The following is a 20,489-nucleotide window of genomic DNA, read 5'->3' on the forward strand; positions in this document are numbered from 1 at the left end:
TGGGAACGCAGAACTTATTTACAGCAGAGAGAACTTTCCTCTCGTAAACAACACTATACGTACTGTTTTCTTTTAAGGATGCGTGGCAAGACTTCCTTCAAGGTTTTAACAACGGTAAATCTTCACATGATTTTATGTTCCTGTACTATTTTATGCTTATGTAAATACCTCAATATTTTTTTTTCTATGATTCACGGCAGACACTATATGCCTGAATTCCTTTCCTCTACTTGTCTTCAAAGTGATTAGGAATTTCTTCCGCAAAAGCCAGTGCCAAGAGCAAAACCAGTCAGCTCTCCTCAGTTTTCTTTTCATTATTTCAGAAATGTTTCTCTATTTTAACAACTGTGAACACCTGTGAAATGCCTCAATTTTGTTTGGTTCTGGAATTTCGAAAATGCTAGTTGCTTTTTAACACTTTATTTCAACAGATTAACTTTTAAAATATTGGAGCAAGGAAAATGCAACAAACAAAAATAATGTATTTTATTTTATCACCAGGGAAACTGGGGCAAACAAATTGTTCCATGATTAAATGAAGAATCAAGCTCAGAACTCTTTACATCAAGGTCCATGTGAAATGGGATGAACGACAGTGGTGTCAGACAGACGCTCAGGGCAGTGCGTTTGTTAAAAAGAAAATAATCATTTCTTGGGATCTTGGCATGGTGCTCACATACAGAATCAAAACATTCTAACAGCACAGCCAGTAGGTGTTTGGTGGTGATGGAAGTCTGTGGCTAGGTTCTTGCAGTAGTTTAGACCCGGAGAGACTCCTCAACTCACCATTTTGGTAAATTCGTATAATCCAGAATTAAATTCTTATTATCCAACAGTCCTATGTGACCTCCCCGGCATCTGTGTAATTCGTTACTATTGATTCACCTTAACTATGTATGAAGTATCTCTTAAGTATCTTAAATCCGTATAAAAGACTGTCCTATGTGGTCATTTCTGCAGGAACAGTTTCTATCGACCGTTTAGAAAAGTCAATCTGGAAATAGGACTATACACAGCAGAGGCAACAGTAGAACTGTCCCAAATTCCCACCTGTGGGGCTCCCGTAACGATCAGTCAAATACTTCGTTGGGAAGGCACAGTCAATTACCCAGTTTCAAATTGGTCCATTGTCTCAAGCCGCTCCATTATCGCAACCAAGGAGATGCCTGGCCAGGGAGGTCCTGGCCCACTCAGGGACTGGGCAACGGAATAACTAACGTTTGAGAGCTGGTTCTTGCTCATGAGACTTGGTGCCCAATATTAAACCCTATCTTGCATTAGGATTCACACTGCTTCTTCAGGAAAACCATTATGCCAATGTTGGCTTAACTGATTTGCTGAATGACAGCTTTAAAGTGGGTAAAAACTATTTCAGTTAAGACACTCATTTTCAAAACTTGGGCACAATGGACTTAAGCTGCCAAGAATTTACATATAGAATGGTAACTACGTTTTTCTTGCCTTCTTTCCCCCCTTCCCCCAAAATAAGATACTTCACAAAATACCCTTTTTCACACCTACCATTAAGTATGTAAACATTTTCTGGAGTTCTAGTAGAGTGGTCTTGTGTTTCATATCTTCTGAATACTAAAAGAAATTCATAAAAGACGACTTTATCTTTTTGGTTATAACTTTCCAAAAACAGCCCTTAAAAAGATGAAGCAATCAGCTTTTTAAGTAAAAAGCCTACCGCATTATTATGAACAATAAAGAAAAATGACTGTGTGTAAGAACACACAGTACACTATTTTACACTTATATATAAAGCACTACCTATTCATTTTTTGGCACATCAACGTTAAACCTAAGTCAAAAAGTAACTCTATTGTCTAAAAATTTACTGCAGCTAGGAGCTTTTGGGGAGGTATCACAAGAGACTGTAGTAATTTTGGAATTTTTCCAATTCATAGATGTTGTGGGAGTTCTCATCAACCCTCTATCTAATGCATTTCATGCGCAGAACAGCAGCTTCCCTCTTTCATTTTTTTATTTTTATTTATAAATGGGTAATTGTAGATGAAGTTAAACGACAACTACCAGTAACTTAATGATAACAAAAAATTATGAGGTCACTGCCAATTAGGGTGTTTCACACATTATATGTGCCCTGTTGATGTCAGGGTCTAAACCAAAGCTTTCTCTTTTACTATAAATAGCTAGAAGTAATACTATAATATTTCTGGAAGTTGAGCATGTATAATAATTTACAGGACTTGCTGTGCTTCTGGTAGCATGAGATACATGCTCTGGGCCTTTATAAATATTCAAGAAGAATAACATTTGTTCTTACAAAACAACAAATTAGGAGTTAAGAAACAACAGACAATTCAGTAAAACCAATCTTGAATAAATATAGTTGATAGCAACAGAATGATGAGTTTGAGAACGTGTTTTATTACAATACCACCTTAAGAACACATTGTATTAAAAATATATTTTTTTAAAAACCTCTTCATGTTAGATATCAGCAAAAGAATCCAGCTGAACAAAAAGCAAACTAAACTCCTGCAGAAATATTCTTTATCAAGAAATAAAGTCTTAAAACTAAGTCTATAATTCATTAGCATTTGCGCTGATTCTAAATTTAAATTTCTACCAAAGTCCACCAAAGGAACACGAGAGCCTAAATCATACCTTTGCAGTAAAAATTGCTTGTCTGGCCTCTGGTATCATGTACAGTTGCTGAATAGTGGATGCCAAGTAACATGTTGCTCCAAGATTCGTTAGACCCACAAATCTACACTCGGCTCGAACATCATCATGTGGCCAATAATCCCACTTGTAAGGTGCATGGGAAGCTGGAAAAAATAAGAGTCACGCATGCAGAAAAAATAAATTCAAAGTAAAATTTCCAAAGATATACATACAATTAAAAGCTTTATATGTACATTAATAAAATACATCCTGTTTAGGCATTCTATGTTTGCAGGCACGAGCCAGACTGTACGCTCTTTAAGAAAATGCACTGTATGTACATCTGGAAAATCATTTGATACAGCAGCGAGCCTTTCGAGGTGCCACACTGGGCTGCAAGTGATTTGCTGCACCCTCCAAAGCATTATTCATGGCCAGCATCATCCCTCACACTCGTTCTAGAGGTAGTATTACACATAGTAGTGGTCTTCCAGCCTCTATCTTTAAAACTAAAGTTTGGTAAAACCACATAATGTTTTCCATCATCAAGAGCACCCATAAATTCTAAACATGGGCTGCTAGGCATTTTTTATACACAAGGGTTTTTTTATAATAGAGTAGATAATTTAGATTAGATATTAGGAAGAAATTCTTTACTCAGAGTGGTGAGCCCCTGGCCCAGGTTGCCCAGAGAAGCTGTGGCTGCTCCATCCCTGGAGGGGTTCAAGGCCAGGTTGGACGGGGCTTGGAGCAACCTGGGCTGGTGGGAGGTGTCCCTGCCCAGGGCAGGGGGGTGGGACTGGATGAGCTTTAAGGTCCCTTCCAACCCAAACCATTCTGTGATTCTATGAATACAAGCCAATCGCAGCTCTCTCACAACACTTGCCCTGCCTAAACCACTGAGAACATACTCATATCTGATAACACACAACGCTTCCAAGTTCCCAAACATACACCAGTCATTCCCTCAGCACAAAAATTACTCCTAATTTCCACCACCCGTTCCTAGGCACCCCTAACATCACACTGAAAGAAAGCAAAGCAGAGGCTCTGCACCCAGACTCAAGTTAGGGAGCCTTCCCTTCCGATTTGGTATCCGAGAGAACCGCACGTGAAGCGAGACCTTTCCGTTCAGAAGAGAAGCTGGTTTCAGAATGATATCTACTATAACAGGTGCCAGGATAACTAAAGATCTTTTTGACCTGTGCAAAAGACGGATAGATGCTTATCAGAGATAAGACACAAGTGCAGTGAAATAAAGTGGGTGGCTATACACAAGCTTGAATAAACTTGAGAACAGTTTGTATAGGAAGAGAAGGAATGGCTTTACTGCACTTCAAAGCCACATACGCCACAGAAATGTGCAATCTAGAAGCGAATTGCCTAGAGAATAAGATTAAAAAGCCATTTTCGTTTCCCGTAAGTTTTCTATTCCTCTGTATTTGGTACCAGCTGTAGCAATCCATTTCTTACACAGCACGGCACTAGACAAGTTAGGCAAGTCTGACAGACTCTTCTTAATAAGCCTTCTTCTGATATGGCTGCCAAGAAATCAGAAGAATGGGAAAGTTCTCCTCCTCTGCCAGTCAAGAAGATGGTAACCAGGCCAGCCAAACCATTTGGAAGTGATTAGTGCTGCTTCTGGACACCAACAGGCTTCTCTTCCAAGCATCCCACGCAGGAGAAAGGAGTGGGGAATTAAGCATTTGAGCTGCAGAGGCAACTGATGACACAAGCACTAAATTACAGAGGAACTAATCCAGAGTCCAAAGAAATTCACCACAGCCCATCTTCCTTGGTACGCAAGAAGTTTGACACAAAGGCTTGCAATGCATCTAGCTTTGCTGTTCATCTCCAAGGATTTCATTCTTCAAAAAGGTCAAGTGTCCTACAAATAATTCAGCACCTCTGTTGAAGTATATGCTCAGAGATAAAGAAAAAAGCAAAAAAAGTAGTCTGGGTTTATTTTATAATCCACAAAAACTACGCGCATTCAAGATCTAAATTTTAAATCCTTAATTATTTTGGCAAAGATTAAAGGCTCATTAAGGATTCTTCTCAATTCATATTACCAACTATAAATTCAGGAAACTATTTGGCATGCTCTAAACACATCCTCGCATCCTCAGAGACCAGACCCACAAGAGATTCTGTTGCACAACAAAGAATTGTTGTAATCTTCATTTTGGCATTGGCATCAAAACAACTATTAGCCCTGCAGCGTCAAGTGGGGCAGGAAGGAGTTTTAATTCCCCTGTTTCAACAAATCTCAGTAGGTGACCTCACGCTACCTGGTTACATTGGGCTGATCGGCCAGTTGAAACAAAGCTCTCCTCCACCTTTAACCTCCTAATGAAAGTCGTTAGCATGACAGAACACCACAAACCTCCCTCCTTTAACCCAAATCCTTAAATTGCAACATCTTAATTCACCCTTTCTGATGGCAGGACTCAGCATCTGTCACTGTGCTTATAGCTCATCAAGTTGTAATTACAAAGAAATCAGAGGAATTCTTCACACTTCATGAGAACAGTTGGGTGTGTCTTCCTCCTACCTCAACCTGACAAAGGGCTTTCAGAAATCTGACACGGAATTTGTTAGGAAGATCCTGTTTTCTCCACCCTGGGATTTTTAAGCGACTGTCTTCATTTTGATAATAAAAGCTTTCCGTCTTCCATATGGATCTTAACTAGAAAGGTAAATTTGTGTCTCGTTTATGTCTCTTCTTTATTTCTCACTGTCATTATAGAAAACAGCCTTTTCTCAGGAAAAGATAAGGAAACTTGGAACAAAACTTGCAATATCCACGTTCTATGTTAAGCAAAATAAAACTGAATTTCTTCCTCTTCACATGACCGTGCGTTTCTCTATATTCCACCTTCTGATCACACTTCTGCTCCAAACATCAGACACTATCTTAAACTTCCCGGAAAGCAAAGCAGCTGGTCCTGTTTCCTTCCTTTGAACTCAATGAGGTTTTTATTAGTCTTGGTCTGTTGTTGCAGCAGTTAAAACTGTACAACTACTTTACATTATCCCTACTAGTATAAGTCTGAAGAACAGTATACAGTTGTACATTTTGATATGACTGCCAAAATAGAGTCGTCTTAACAGCATTTTTGATTGGAACCCGAAAATAGGGTTTTTTCTGTCCCAAGGAAAATATACTAGATTTCCTTTTACTTTATTTTGCTGACATCTCTTAAGAGCATCCTGGCTTCAGTCAGTTAGAAGTGTGAGAAAAAATGGTAGAACAGCAGTGATAGCAACTGGTGAGACCAGAGGACAACAACTGTACAAGTGGCAGCATCAAAAATTTCTCCAGTGAACCGCAAATCTAAAACATTAAAACCAAAGACAGGATATTTTCCTTAATGTTTCTCCTAAGAAGAACGGAGAGATGGGCCTAAGACGAAGAGATTTTTAAAGACTAAGAAGATTACAGAGATAAGGAAAGTGGTAAAATCCGGTTTTAAGGCTCTTTGGATCACGTCAATGGAATAACAAGACTTTAACGAAAGAGACAATGGCACTCTGCCAGTTGTCAGAAAATTAACATTAACGTGAACCTGAGATACAGGAGCAGAAGCAGAGACCAGATGGCTTGGGAGAACTCAGGAAGGAACAGACAATCCAGACAAGAGTAACCTGGGAGAAAGCACCAACTGTGGTAAATGTTCAGAAAACTTCAGCACCCAGGAGTTACTGGGATTTGGAGTGAGAAAAATACTAACTGTAAAAAAATCACTGGTTGTACCTGGAGAGATACAGACAACCTCAGCAGCGGCAGCTGTACTCACAGCAAACAGAAATATCCAATATTTTCATAAAACATCTTCTTCAGAATATTTTTGCTGAACATAAGAGACTTTGGAGGCTTTTTAGAAGGCCCCAGGCATATGAGTACAGCACACAAAACATTATTACGATCAGATTTCTCTTTTGCTTCCTGAACTGTAAGGCACTAAATCAATTCCATAGATTATAATAAATTACAGGTCCTCAGGTTACAGGAATTTAAACTGGGCATGTGAAAGGAAACCTGTCAAGCTAAAAATGCATAACAAGAGTTTGCAAATCGAAGATAAAATATTAACTAACTTCAAATTCTGGTAATTTACATATTATACATAGGAACTGAGTTTCCAAAACACAGGAAGCATGAAAGCCAAGAGGCATAACAGAATTGTATTAGCACTGTATGCAGACATCTGGGTACGGACTGAAACTCAGCTACAACGGTATCAGAGACTCTGGAAACACAGCAGTGCTGTTAACACCCAACACGCCTACAGTACCTCAGTGGGGTCTACAGACTTTGGTTTACACATAAATATACCAGGTTTCTTTATGTCAGAAAGGGAAAACAGAAATTAAAATCCAGCACAAGCCAGTAAAACATGTTAAATCCACTCTAACAATGTTATCTATGTGTTAGTGTCATTTAACAGGACCGTATACTTTAAATAACCCATATATAAAAACAGATGATCTGAAAATTATACACGCGATTAAATACACTCATTTGCTAGGTGAGCAAAAGATGCCTCGTCTGCTCTGTGACGCTACCATAAGTGATGGTGGATAAGAAGTAGAGCTACGAAGTAGAATTTTAAGAGCAGCGTTAGTGGCAACAACGTCTTACTTCATTACTCCTTTCGGAAAGCAGGACTATTCAGTTTAAGCCTAAAAATATTCTGTGTCACCTTTTCCTTTCCCTGTTTCTACCTATGCATTCTTAACAGATCATTATTTTTAGAAAGTCATTAACTGCAGACACTTCTAATGTATTTCAAGAGGAAATGGAAACTCCGTGGTTGCAGGAGTGTTCACAACGGTGGGCAGCCATCACCATCACGAACACAGTTTTCAGAATGGGGGCCCGTATTATGAGTACACTTCCATTTTCCTTACTGAATTTTATAAATCTGAAAATTCAAAACACACCCAAAATGAACAGAAAATGGACTAATTTTCTAAAACATACTCAAAAGCTATATATGAATATGGGTTCTTACACTGCATATGTTGTGCCATAACCCAGTTGTGGAGCAGCCTGTAGTTTTCCACGGAGCCCTTTACCATTTCTACCAACAAGTCATAAGCCGCAGCCCTTGAAGAATGGGACTTGCATTTTGGCTGTTGTCGATCTTTCAAACTTGGCAGCAAGAACAGAAGATTGAAGATGTCCCTCAGAAACTCCTGTAAAAACAGTTCCATCGGCAGGTTTAGCAGCTTGACCACATTCTTAAAAGACGACAGTCATGTATTAGCAATCTTCTGGAAACTTCTAGACCTCTCTCATTTACAAAACTTTCTGACTTGTGTACAAGTTCTGAATTATGAATTTGAAAAATTTTCTTTATACTACATAAAGTGCACACGTGTAAACGCATTAAGGCCTAAAGAGAAACATGTCCACTCAAAAAGAATGACAAATTATGCTCGATTCATGACCGATAATTTAATTTGACAAACCATACACATGTATTTTTGGTAACTTTGAGACTAGTTTCTTCTAGGGAAAGACAGCAGGTGACCTTAATCACTGTATTAGTTTGAGTTTTATAAAATATGCACTGAATTATGTACCGCATGTACTGTAAGTGTATTTTTGTATTGTTTCTTGTTTGGAATATTAACTGAACCACAAAAGGCACCAAACACAGCTGTACCAGGTCAGGTTGCCTTTGCACGACAAACATATATTACACATTGTTATTTATCTTTAGCGTCCCACATGAATAAACTAAAAAACTGAGATGGATCTGTCCAAACTTCAATACCTTCCTTCTATACGTAGGCAATTTAATTAAATAAAATGAAATCAAAAGTAAAACATTAAAAGGACAACAAAGAAAAAAAAGAGATCTGTATAGATCTTGTAAGAACTGCTGGTCATACTCTTCCACAACTACAGCACCTTTAAAGAAGCACAGAAAAGGCTTTCCTCCACCTTTTAGCTACAAGGTGAACGTTACTAATTAGTCATTTAAGTGGTATAATGAAAGACCATGAAAGAAGAAACTGAGCAGAATTCATAAAGCAATATTTCAACAAATTTCCTTAAACAACCAGCAATTCATGTGCATACTTTGTCTGATGACGTGATCCACAGCCTACGCTTCACTGCTTCTGTACACTGTCTGCAATCTTAACAAGTTGTATTTAATCAGTAAATTATATTAGTAGTGTATCATTTTAGTTGTCTGTATATTCAGGCAATAAATCCTCCTCTTCTGTAGAATTTTGATGGTTTTCTCTCCTCAAAGACACCTTCTTGGCTGTTTTTTAGGGACAAAATTCTTCCTCCATTTGTAGAGCACAGGCTACCAATCCAACTATTATACTTCATTCTACAATTTCTAGACTGTAATTAAAAAAGCGTTCTTCCTGAATTTCCCCTGAATTTCAGGGTATATTCCTGAATATTCAGTTAAGAAGTCTTTTAAGGTTGAAAGGCCAGACTCTGCTGTAAAATCTAACTAAATTCTAAATATTTCAAAAAAGGGGCGCTTGCAGAGCACACAGCAAAATCACCATTAGAAGCCTTGTTTCAGCATGCAGGGAAATTTCCATAGTCTTAATAGAAAATCTTACAACCAGGGTCGTATTTTTACAGCTGAATAACATGGATTGGTCTTCTGGCCAATATTGCTAGCCAAAGTTCTTCCAGATTTCTCCACACTTTGGAGAAAGCAAATGCATAAAATTAGAAATAAATAGATAGGTACCTGGTTTGCTGGTAGTTAGTCTGCGCCAGGAGTGGTTGGGGGGCAGCAGCCCCACTCCTTTTGATGCCTGGCCGTGCTTGTCAGGTGTCCGTGATTACTGCTCATCGGCAAACCAGCTGCGTGCACTCAGGGGAGTCTGAGGCTGTGCTTTCAGCTGCAGCCTTTGTCAAACGGGTGTTTTAACGCACCAGCCACATGAAGGTGTCCCAGAGTAGAAAAGCCATAACTTCAGAGATCCGGATCTATCTTTTTCTGATTAACACTCTCAATCTTGCATTTGTGCTTATTGAATTCTCACGTGTTGGAGCAGGGAAGACAAAGAACTCTACAGATGATTTTGCTCAGAGGCCGAATGCAAAATCTTATTAAAAATGTGTCTCTTTACCACCAAAGTGGCCTTAAGATCTACCTTTCTAGTGAAGATGTGCTAGCTAGCGTGTATTAAAAATGTATTTTTGTCCACTTCATGCAGAATAAGGTAGGCAGTGATTATCTATAAAAGACGTGAAAGAAGGTAGATCGAGTATCCAATATTGTCACAAAACGTGACCTTTAAAGTTTGACAGTATTTGCCAAACTATAATTTTGTTTACTTAGTAAGAGAAGGAATCTGTAGGGAAGAAAAGGCACAGCGGAACATCAGATTCCTCTGGGCAAGTCTAAACTATCTTCAGTGTTTGCCAGTGTATTTTCCTGGGTATTTTTTCCACCAGCCTTTGCTCAGAGGGAAGCATGTGGTTTCACAATCCTGTTCTGTAACACTGAACACAAGACAAAACTCTTCACTAATGCACTTTATCATGTGCAGTTAATAGGTGCTCTTAATTAAAAAATTAAAAGATGTTCAGAATTAAAAAAAAATAACATAAGATCATAACTTAGTCTGAGAAAACGTTCAAAGACCCTGTCAGCAAAGCCAAACTCTTTTTGAGAAGTTTGTTGTGGATACTGCTCTGTTCACACTCATCCATTTTTCCGATCGGATTTCTGGCATCCCTGTGATATACTACTTACGTGCAACCTACTTTAGGATTCTGCAGAGCATCGCTCCTCTCTACTTAATCTTCCATTTTGTTTTCTTCTTGTACTTTTCATATCTCCAGCCTACATAAACCTGATCTTTGCATACCTCTCCTATTTTAATTACCACATCATTCTCCACAAAGCACTCTGTGAACTGAACTCTTGCTCCTCATTTAATCTGCAAGCTCTCTGTACTTAAAATAGAGTTATTCCGGGAAAATTACAAAGTAGTAGTCTTTTAAAATGCTGTCAGCAATGTAACTTTATGGTAGGTAGTGCACAATGTGGGCACTATTAAAACTTTTGGACTGTAGAATTACCTTCATGGACATGTTATGACAACAGACAGAGTAACAGACAGGATATATACAACATAATTGGACACAGGGAACTATTTTCCTGGTCAAACCTCACTAAAGGTTCAGTCATAAGCTCAGTACAGTCTACAGCAAAAACCATTGGTGTAAGTGAGCTTTTACACAACAAATCTTGATATTTTTTTTTTTAGACAATATGGCCCCAAAACACAAAGTAGAAATTTTTTAGCAGCTGCTTCTGCCTAGCCACTCTCCCATCTTACAAGCAGAGGTGGAATGTAATATTCTTGTAATACGTGTCTGCCTCTGTGTAGATGTAGCGCTTAAAAGCTGCTTTTAGATCACAACTGTCCCAGGATATGGTCAAAAAGCAGCTGTTGTTAATGACTTTTAAACCCGTTAATACTGATCAATACTAAAAACATTTAAAGATAATAAATGAAAATAAATAAAATTTCTAGGATGTAGGAACTCTATCCTGAAATTAAATATAGTTAGAAAGGGAAGGGACTGTGCGTGCTACTTTTTAATAATGAATGATATGTGTGTTTTTATCCATCATCCTAAGGCTAGAAATATGACATACTCTCATATATCGATCCCTGTGATTAAAGTAGGAGAAAAAAGGTGAAACGAAGAAAGTACCGTCAGATGCAACGATACTATTTTGATCTCTTTACGGTCTTTCAGTGTCCTTTTCTTACCTGGCCCTCACGAGAAAATTTAAAGGGTGGTTTGTGCTTAATAACACTTGTTGCAAGACGAAGTAGTCCTGTAAGTCCATCATCTTCTATATTACCATCTTGATGGTCAAGGATTTCTCTGCTATATGTACACATATATACAAAAGAAATGTTAAAACACTGTCCCGCTAACAATAAATATAATGCAATTTACAAGTGAAATTACATTTAGCAAACCTTACCTCCGAATGCAGTCAGCCAGGTGTCTTGCTAGTGCGTCTAAGTCAAGCAGTGTGGTCTGATTAAAAATGAAGAAAATGGAATATAAATGGAAAATAATTACGTACTTCACAAATTACAATTTATAAGCCTAGTCTGAAACTATGGTTATGCTTTTCTTATTGCAGACAGAAAAACCAGGGACAATTAAAACTCGTTTTTCAAACATGCTTGCAACAATATTTTAATACATTTTTATAAATGGGATAAAACTGTTTTTTTAAAATCGGTGCCGTGCAGTTCAAATGAAGTAACATTTATTCTTTCAATTCCAGATCCCACAAAATATACTATATCTACCATACTGAAAAAATGGCATAGTACTATTTTAAAGCGTTTGTTATTTCTCACAAGAACACACAATTTGCCGTCAGAAAGTTGAAAAGTCCTCCTTCTTGCTTGAGCAACATGCAGAAGTAGGCAGGACTGCAGCCTAGCTGAGAGATTCAATGAATAAAACAGAGATGGAAGGAAACTGAGCGGAGGAATGATGGGGGGGGCAAAACTTTTGCCTCTACTGGGAAGATGCAGAGTTAAGAGAGGACAAAGACTTTTCCATTCTTGAGAAATGAGGATTAAGGCTTTGTCTTTCTTCTCTTCCCACACTCCTGCCACAAGACTCAGAATGAACTAGAGAGATTTATGCAGGGCCACCAGCCAGCACAAGCAGTTGCAGAGTTTGCCCAAAAGGTAGCTTTAACCCTTTAGAGATGTTTCAGAAGTTGTGAAAAAGTTTTCTAACCTCTGCCGAGTGGCTGTTAACTGAAATTTTTTGCTCTTTCAGCTTTAGTCAAATACTTGATTACCCCCTCCTTAGACCGCATAGAAATTATCAACAGCGAATCTCTCAGATAATTACAGTATTCCCAATGTCAGTTACCTTCACCTGAGTTCACCCTCTTTGTGTATTATACCCATTCCCGCTTCTTGACTCTACAGGTTCAGTATCTGAAGCTTTGTTTGGCCAAGAGCTACTAAATACACATCAGAGAGTAAAGAAAGGCGGGAGATGGCGAAGTTCCAAGAGCTGTTCACAGCAGTTCACCGTATCTTAACTAAAAATGTCTCTTACTGAAGTAAAAGTGGCCTGAATACCCGAATTTTAAAAAAGCAAACATTCATATGAATGCAAAGCAAAACCTACCTGGCTTGCATCTTTGACGTGTATGTTATCAATCAGTTTGCACAGCAGCCAAAAATATTCCTTACAACCTGGTCGCAGCACTGTTTCTTCTTCGTAATCCTCTATCTGTGAAAAGAAATTGCTTTTGTTCTGAAGTACCTCGGACAAAATAACTGCGTATGACAAAACTGTAGTAAACCCAGTAACTGTTACAAGAATACTACTTTCAACAAGCCCCTATTTAAGATAAGCCAAGTATAGGAACAATGTATTTTACAACGGTTAACAGTGCACGTTCTATTTTTCTTCTGAAATATTTATTAATTTTCTTTAAAGATTAGCAGGATGATCTGCCAGACACTTAAAAAAAATAATTAAATAGTACTGACTCCATCCTAACCACTGCAGGTTGCAAATTTTTCGATATTAGACTAAACATGAGAAACTTCTGTTGATTTCAACGTTCGTTAGTACAAGCCTAATTTTAAACTCTTCTGAAAATGAGTCAAATAATGCAAAATCTTCTGCAGATGGTTTTAATTTTTTAAAAAAATATCAATAGTTTAAAACTCTGTTTTTTAAAGTGTCACGGCTTTAACTACTTTTGTGACGTTTCTGGGAGCATCTAAAGTCTTAATATCTCAGTATATCAGAAGCACTACGTCAGACATAATGATAATATGTGCTACCATTTCTTATTTTTATATTAACAAAAGTAAGTCTAAATAGATCTTTGACAAAGTCTTGTAATTTCTTAAATTCTTACCCGGATTGGTTTCAGAGCTTGAGCATCAGGGAGAAATTTTAATAAAGTTGATGCAGCCAGCAACAGAAAGGATCGATTAATTGAGTCTCCCCCATCCAGACCAGAGAGAGATAACTTGTATAAACCATTGCAAGACTCATGGCGAACGGCAGTCTTTATGAAAAATAAAAGAATTAAATGATTACGCATATTATTTAGAAGATTTTTTTTCTTTTGTTGACTTTTCTTTCCTGTGTACATAATTAAGTTCCTCTCAAAATACCTCTCAGGTTATAAAGGTAGAACGTCTTTCTAAAAACACGTATTACAAATAACGTACATGTACATTACTTACAGAAAAATGCAAAAAAGACCAACCATTCTAACAAAAAAAGCTGATTTGTCTGTGCCCTTTGTCTCTTGAGTTACATATTTTCTACGGTAAAGATTACAGCCAGTAAAACAGAAATATCGCTAAGCAGAAAATATCACATCTGGGCAAATCAGGGAAATCTGTGTGACGCCGGAACTTAACACTTACTCATTCCTAACTGTATGGTTAGTTTGTTTAATTTCACTAGAAGAATTATTTTCTTCTTTCTTTTAGTCTTCAGAAAAATATTCACAGACTAACTCTAATCCCGCTTTGGAAGTTTGCATTCTTTCTTTTTCAGGGTTTTTAAATGGAGTCAGCAGGTAAGCTTTTTCTGCGCTCGAGTAATAAAGCAGCAGGTAATAATTATCACACCATGTCCATGTTGCGCCTTTAAGCAATCACTAGTAAATAGAAAAATTTTCTACTATGCATATCTTTATGCAATTTTCAGGTTTTTCTTACATCAAAAAAACTCCCTTAAAACTAGGCAAAGATTCAGTAATGACAAACATTTTCACATCGACGTCATTCACCTCATTTTGTGATAAAAAGTATAGCTGAAAAAAAATATAATGGGGGAAGTATATATAGACTAATCCACGTTAGAGGGCATCACCCAGAAATTTCGACTAATGACAATGAAAAAATTACCTTCAAACAGAAGCCAAGAACAAAGACAAGAGTTTATGAACTGGTTTGCAATCAACCACAAATGTGCCATCTTACATGGTATTTTAGCTACAACGGATTACTCCTTAAACAGGATTACAAGTAACTTGAGCCAGATCCTGCCTAGTTTTAGCAGGAAACAACACGTTTTGAATTTAATGAAACTTGTTCCCTATTATGCACTAATTAGTGATGCAACAAGCTCTCCTTTAACACACCTCTGGAATAAGCAGGGTAAGCTTCTTCAGCCAGTCTTGCAAATGATCGCTGTCTGCCAGGCTGGATTTCACCAAGGAGCAGCAGTGAGCCCAACTCACCAACAGCCACATTGAATAATGAGTGACTGAAAGAACATGAGACAAGAGTAAATCACGCTTCTAAGCACATATGTGCTTCTAAGCACATATTTCAGTCGTGCTAATGTACAAGACTAAATCCTTACTGGTAGATGCGATACTACCTAAACTGAGAATTTTACCAATGTGGTTTCTAAGTACTGACTGCGCGACTACTGATGACATCTAAATGAGATTGCTCTAAGTATTACCTTTGCTAACGGCTTGCATCATGTCTTAACGTGAACATTTCCCTGGGCTCACTAGTATATCTGTTCCTTTCTTCTTAACAACTAAAAGTAAGACTTTAGTAGGTGATACACGGCATTTACTGAGAATTCCAGTTCATAGACATGAACATCCTCAGGGGAGAACAAAGCGGAAAAACTGAAGGCAATGTATAAAGCTAGGAGGAGATACCTATATTTACGCACGTCTGTGCTGTACTTTTGATAATTACTTTGATACAGGCTTAATCTGACACAGGTCATTTTGACCTTTTGTAAGAAACCTCCACAAGAGGGGGAGAGCTCCAAGGAATTCTGGGCCCAGAATGATTTTTGTAAACCGGAATAAAGGTGGCTATTGGCGACTCTCTTATGGCGTTATATATGCTGCTCTTTGGAAGATAAGAATACAGCTGGGTTTCCTACCAAACCCAGCTCTTCTGGAGATGAAAGCATAGCCACAGTACAAAATTTCAATTCATATAAAACTATTTCCAGAGAAAGAAAGCCTCTCTGTCTATTCTCACCTAGATTATAACAGCCCTAATACTACCAAGGAGCGCAATCTTACAGCATTCTCATAGTGGCATAAACAAACACATAATTTGTTCTCATTTTCATTACTATTAGTTCATAACGTACAGCTGTTTTGCAGCACTAACCTTCGTGTCTTGATCTGTGATCAGACTGAGCTTTCAACACCCTGAACAGGAAGAAGATAAAGCCAGTTGAACTTTACCACAGGACGTAACGGGTTATCATTTAGAAATACACACAAGTAACAACACAGTTAGTCTTAAGCACCCACTAAGAAAGAAAACTAAAATGTTTATCTTAAAAGGATTCATTTCCTGCATGTTTCAAAATTAGCAACAATAATAAAACTACGAAAATCTTCAAGCTTTACTGACTACAAAATAAAAAGTCAAGAAAAAATACCTACAACCCCTTTATTTTATCCAAAAAAGAGATGTAAAACAGAACTAAGAACTGACCCATACAGAAGAAAGCTAGAATTCTTCAGAGAAGTGCACTATGAACAAATATTGGCAAACTTTAGACAAATTTTAAGTGCTTGTATTTATTTGCTTACATTTTTATAAATTGCAGTAAAGGGTTACAAAACCAAAACCATACTGTATATATTTAAAATTATTCCTGCAACTCAGCTAAAGTTAGGCAGACTGGCAGACTTGACTGGAAATGCTCTGAATATCCTTAACCATCTTTTAAAAACATGGTCAAATGCACTATTCATCACTTGGAATCAAATCATTTTAAAACAGCAAATGTAGCAAAAAACCCGTCCTCCCCACCTTCAGTCCGACTCTGTCATGATGCAGTTTTAGACAGAACTGCTTTTCTCAGGAAAAAAGACAAAAAGGACAAAAATCTCTAACAGCCTGTTTCTGAAGGTAAACTTTTCCCTTTGGTACACGCACACTCACTAAAACGCTACGGGTAATTTCAGCAACAACAAGCGAATGTTATTAGGATGGGAAAAATAAGTCAAAACCAGCAGATGAATAAGCAGCTTAAAAGTGGATTTCTTTTAATTTCTCTTTTATATTGCCTTGAGATTGAGATGCCAATTGCTACAGAGAGAATAAAGAAATAGTTTTGGCATGAAAATTTGTGAGAGCATACCATATATATTTTGTTGCTGCGTGTCATACCCTGGAGAACAACTGGTTAAACAACAAGGCATTCTATGATGCTCAATTACTTTACACTTTAAAAAAAAAAACCCAAAACACTTCTCATAATTTGTTTAGTTAATTGATTTTTCTATCACTGACGACAATTGAGAGTTCTCACCACTCTCCTCTCTCTCCCTCCTCCTCCGGGGCAGGATAAATACCAAAAGAGGCGACTAAGAAAAGCAAGTCTAACACCCATATCAGGAATTTAAGTCTCTGGGCATTGATGGGAACTACAAGTGAAAGAGTTATTTACTTTATTTAAAGCAGAGATGAAAATGTGCACACTTGATTAGCTTTATTATAAAAATAAAAAGATATTGTACCTAGGTGCCAAGTTGTCATATGTATAAGCAACTGACATAAGTCGCTGAATCAAACTGGTTCCCTGGACAAGTACAAGAAACACCTTTAAAAATTGAAGTCAAAAGAAAAAAAAAAACACAGTTAATATAACAACAAGCTTTTTGATCTGTTTTTAAATTATACACACTGTGAATCTAAAACACACCCACCTGTGTCGAGGGAAGAAGAGCAAATGACAAATCATAGCATCTCCATAGTTAAAACTTGTATTGTTTTTTATTAAAGCAGATCTAAAATCCTGTGTTTCACTGACTAAGTCTAGAGGCAAAAATTTAATTCTATTTCTTTAAGAAAGACAATTTAACTGAATAGAAAAATCAACCATTTATTCAATCCTTTTAGTAAAAACATGGTATTATTTTTAAAAGCAAGGACTGTTCACTTCCTTTTAAAAATCTTGGGCTTGAGACAGGGTTGAGGATGACTTTGCCCGTCTCTGGGATCAACACATTTTATTGACTATACATTCACTTAAATTATTCATCTTTAGAGAATCTGACAGGCTACACAGAATTTTAAAATCCAAATCTGAAAAAAGTCTTAAAATATTTAGACAGCAAATCCACTGCAATCAAAAATATTCATCAATGACAATTAAAAATTTAAAACCAGTTATAGAGACTGGTAGCAGCATTTACACACAGCCAGTGTTGAAAAATTTAATCCATTTGGTAATTTCCCTGTATCATAGTAACTTTGGCAATGTAAGGATCTGTTTTGTCAAAACTATCTCATACTTAAAGAATAGTTAAGGTCTTCCCACATATAACAATGACAAATGGGAAGTTGGGCTCCAGCTCACAGTTCAGATCTACGCTTTCTGGCAATCACAGCTGGTCCTGTGCCCAAAAGCAATCCATTTATATCTCTGATGCCAAAATACTCCATTTTCTTGGTCTACATTAGGAAATTAGCTTGCAGGAATCTGGCAGGAAGGTTTACAGGTTTAGATAAGTTTACCATCCACTCACTCCGGTATCCTTAGTAGAGTAAGTTATTTTAGCGTTTACTAAAGGGATCTAAAATGGGTTTAGTGAGGATGGGGACAGCCTATGTAACAAGTTACCATAAAAAAAAGGAGTAATTAATTTGGAAAACAAAATCTAAGAAACAGGGATAAAGCACTGGAATTCTGAAACTCCCATCTCATGGGCTCACCAATCACCAAAACCCTTTTGATTTCAGCTTCTAAAACTGCCAAGTTTAAAGCAATTAAAATACTTTTTAGAGGGGAATAACGTGTAGGATATAGATTATTAGTAGTAACTTTTCCACTACATTATTACCAAAATAAAGGCTTCACACACCAAAGGTGTCATTTTTCTAAAGTTCCCAAAACAGACGCTCTGTTTATCTCTTACCTCTGTTAAACGAGGTATGTGAAGGCCCTTCGCGTGGTCATTCGCGGTCTTCCTTGATTTGCCTGGCCACGTTCTTTTTCTGTGACTCTCCGCTACACCAGACCAGGCAAAGACATCATGGTAAGCCAAATCCAGATCGGAAGGATCAACCGCAAACTGGCATATCAGCTTCAGCAAGCAAGCAAGACAGTCTAGCTGCCACTGTGAATACGAAGAAAATGAAATTTTATTTTTTCAGGGACTTAGCTTACAAATAGTTCTACACCTACTACAGAATTCAAAATGAAAAGCTTACGTAAGGTACAAAGGATAAACAGTTAGAACTAACTGGCAAAACCTCACCAGAATAGACACTAAAGAGGAAGGCTATTAAAAAAAAAGTTACTTCTTACAATGAGAACATTTCATAGTCCTATTAACAGGTACATTCAAGGCATTCTGTTACTCAATGCATGAAATAACAGAGAGGAAATGGTATAGGAGTTAAAAGCCTTTCCTGCATTGTATTCAACTATAGCACGGGGTATAGAGTACCATATACAGAAGTGCTTTCAAGTTTAATACATTTAACCATGCAGAAACAATAGCTACTACTTTAAAAATACCATTTTGTATTGCAACATCCCTTGTTAGATGAAAACCACTGATGCATTTGGTAACCCTTGAGATGAGTTTTCGCGGCTCTCAGCTGTGAGGCCATGGCTAGTAATAATGTTCATTATTGAAAGATGTCTTATTAACACCATAGCCACGGCGTGCTACCGCTTCTGCCTCACTGCCAACAAGGGAAAATGGTATTTCTTCAGAGGGGAAGATAACTCACAGATTACTGCTTTTAAAAACAGACTACAATAAAAGCTTCCAAATAACAACCTTCCCTAGAACAAGCAGAAAAAAGGCAAAAGTAAAGTACTCCCTTCTTGTTTGAAGGAGTACCTCCCTTCAAATTTTGACTTTTTAAAAAAAAATGTGATATGCAATGCAGTTGCAATCATTCCTAAAAATGGAACCCAGATTGTTTTTTCCTCTAAGGCGTTCCCATGATCTACAATTCTATGTTCTACAAACCAGGAGTTTTTTAAAACTGGACAAAAAATTAAACCAAAAACACATAGAAAAATACAAAGGGTGGTTTTAAAACATAAAAAAAGCAGAAGCATGAAGATTTTTTTTTTAAAGAAAATAAATTCTTCCAGGAATATAAAATATTCAACAAAAAGCTGCTTTGCACGGACTCTGGTGGTTTCAATTATAAAATTAATTTATTTCACTTACTACAGGAAAGTAACTATTACAAAGGCTGAAAGTAATGAAGTCTTTATAAATGACAGCTACGTTATTCTGGAGAAAACGGGTGAATAAACACCTACCACAGTCCACGATTCCTGTTCTTTGGGCTCTAAGATTCCAGAATTGAAAATTTCTAGTAACTGTTGGAGCCCTCCAGCAGCAACAAACTGCAAGTATATTATGGAACCAATGTGAGAAAAAGCAAATACGGACATATCACTAAGTTCAGTCAGATACCAACCTAAGCTTTATAAATAAATTAGAAAAAATAGATCTGATACACTATTCAGCTGGATATATTACGAAAACCAAAAGAAATAGTTGTACACAACTATGACAAATTTACAGGCCTAATAACACAGAAAACTTTAAAACATTATACCTAAATTTGAGACCAAAAACTTTAAGACGGTTAATGTTTTAAATGGGTTTTCATTTTATATCCTTTTTGGAAAGCTGTATTAGGTATCACAGAATACTGTAAGAAAATCAAACCTTGCAGCTCCATGTGTTTTTGCTATTTTCTATTTGGTCTTCACTGGAATCATCTGAATCTGGGTAGAGATCGCTATAACTTCCCTAAAGAGAAACAAGAACAATTCATTGTAAAAACAGTTAAAGAATTAA

The 20,489-nt window shown here is 37.1% G+C and overlaps 1 protein-coding gene across 12 annotated transcripts in view; it reads right to left on the bottom strand.

Moving 5' to 3' along the window:
- Positions 1-20,489, bottom strand: part of USP34 (ubiquitin specific peptidase 34) — a 136,245-nt gene that overhangs the window by 36,697 nt on the left and 79,059 nt on the right. For 11 of the 12 annotated variants that reach the window (XM_063331208.1, XM_063331211.1, XM_063331213.1 and 8 more), the window contains 13 exons: positions 20,358-20,441; positions 19,943-20,029; positions 18,573-18,773; positions 17,172-17,254; positions 15,808-15,848; positions 14,802-14,926; positions 13,560-13,712; positions 12,815-12,919; positions 11,634-11,689; positions 11,413-11,533; positions 7,653-7,836; positions 2,635-2,798; positions 1,522-1,587 (listed from right to left, as the gene is read on the bottom strand). In XM_063331208.1, coding sequence (XP_063187278.1) covers positions 1,522-1,587; positions 2,635-2,798; positions 7,653-7,836; positions 11,413-11,533; positions 11,634-11,689; positions 12,815-12,919; positions 13,560-13,712; positions 14,802-14,926; positions 15,808-15,848; positions 17,172-17,254; positions 18,573-18,773; positions 19,943-20,029; positions 20,358-20,441 — 1,470 coding nt within the window. The remainder of the gene's footprint in view (positions 1-1,521; positions 1,588-2,634; positions 2,799-7,652; positions 7,837-11,412; positions 11,534-11,633; positions 11,690-12,814; positions 12,920-13,559; positions 13,713-14,801; positions 14,927-15,807; positions 15,849-17,171; positions 17,255-18,572; positions 18,774-19,942; positions 20,030-20,357; positions 20,442-20,489) is intronic. The other variant, XM_063331203.1, reaches the window with a different exon arrangement.

This window comes from Chroicocephalus ridibundus, chromosome 3 (assembly GCF_963924245.1).
Source record: "Chroicocephalus ridibundus chromosome 3, bChrRid1.1, whole genome shotgun sequence".
Taxonomy (NCBI): domain Eukaryota; kingdom Metazoa; phylum Chordata; class Aves; order Charadriiformes; family Laridae; genus Chroicocephalus; species Chroicocephalus ridibundus.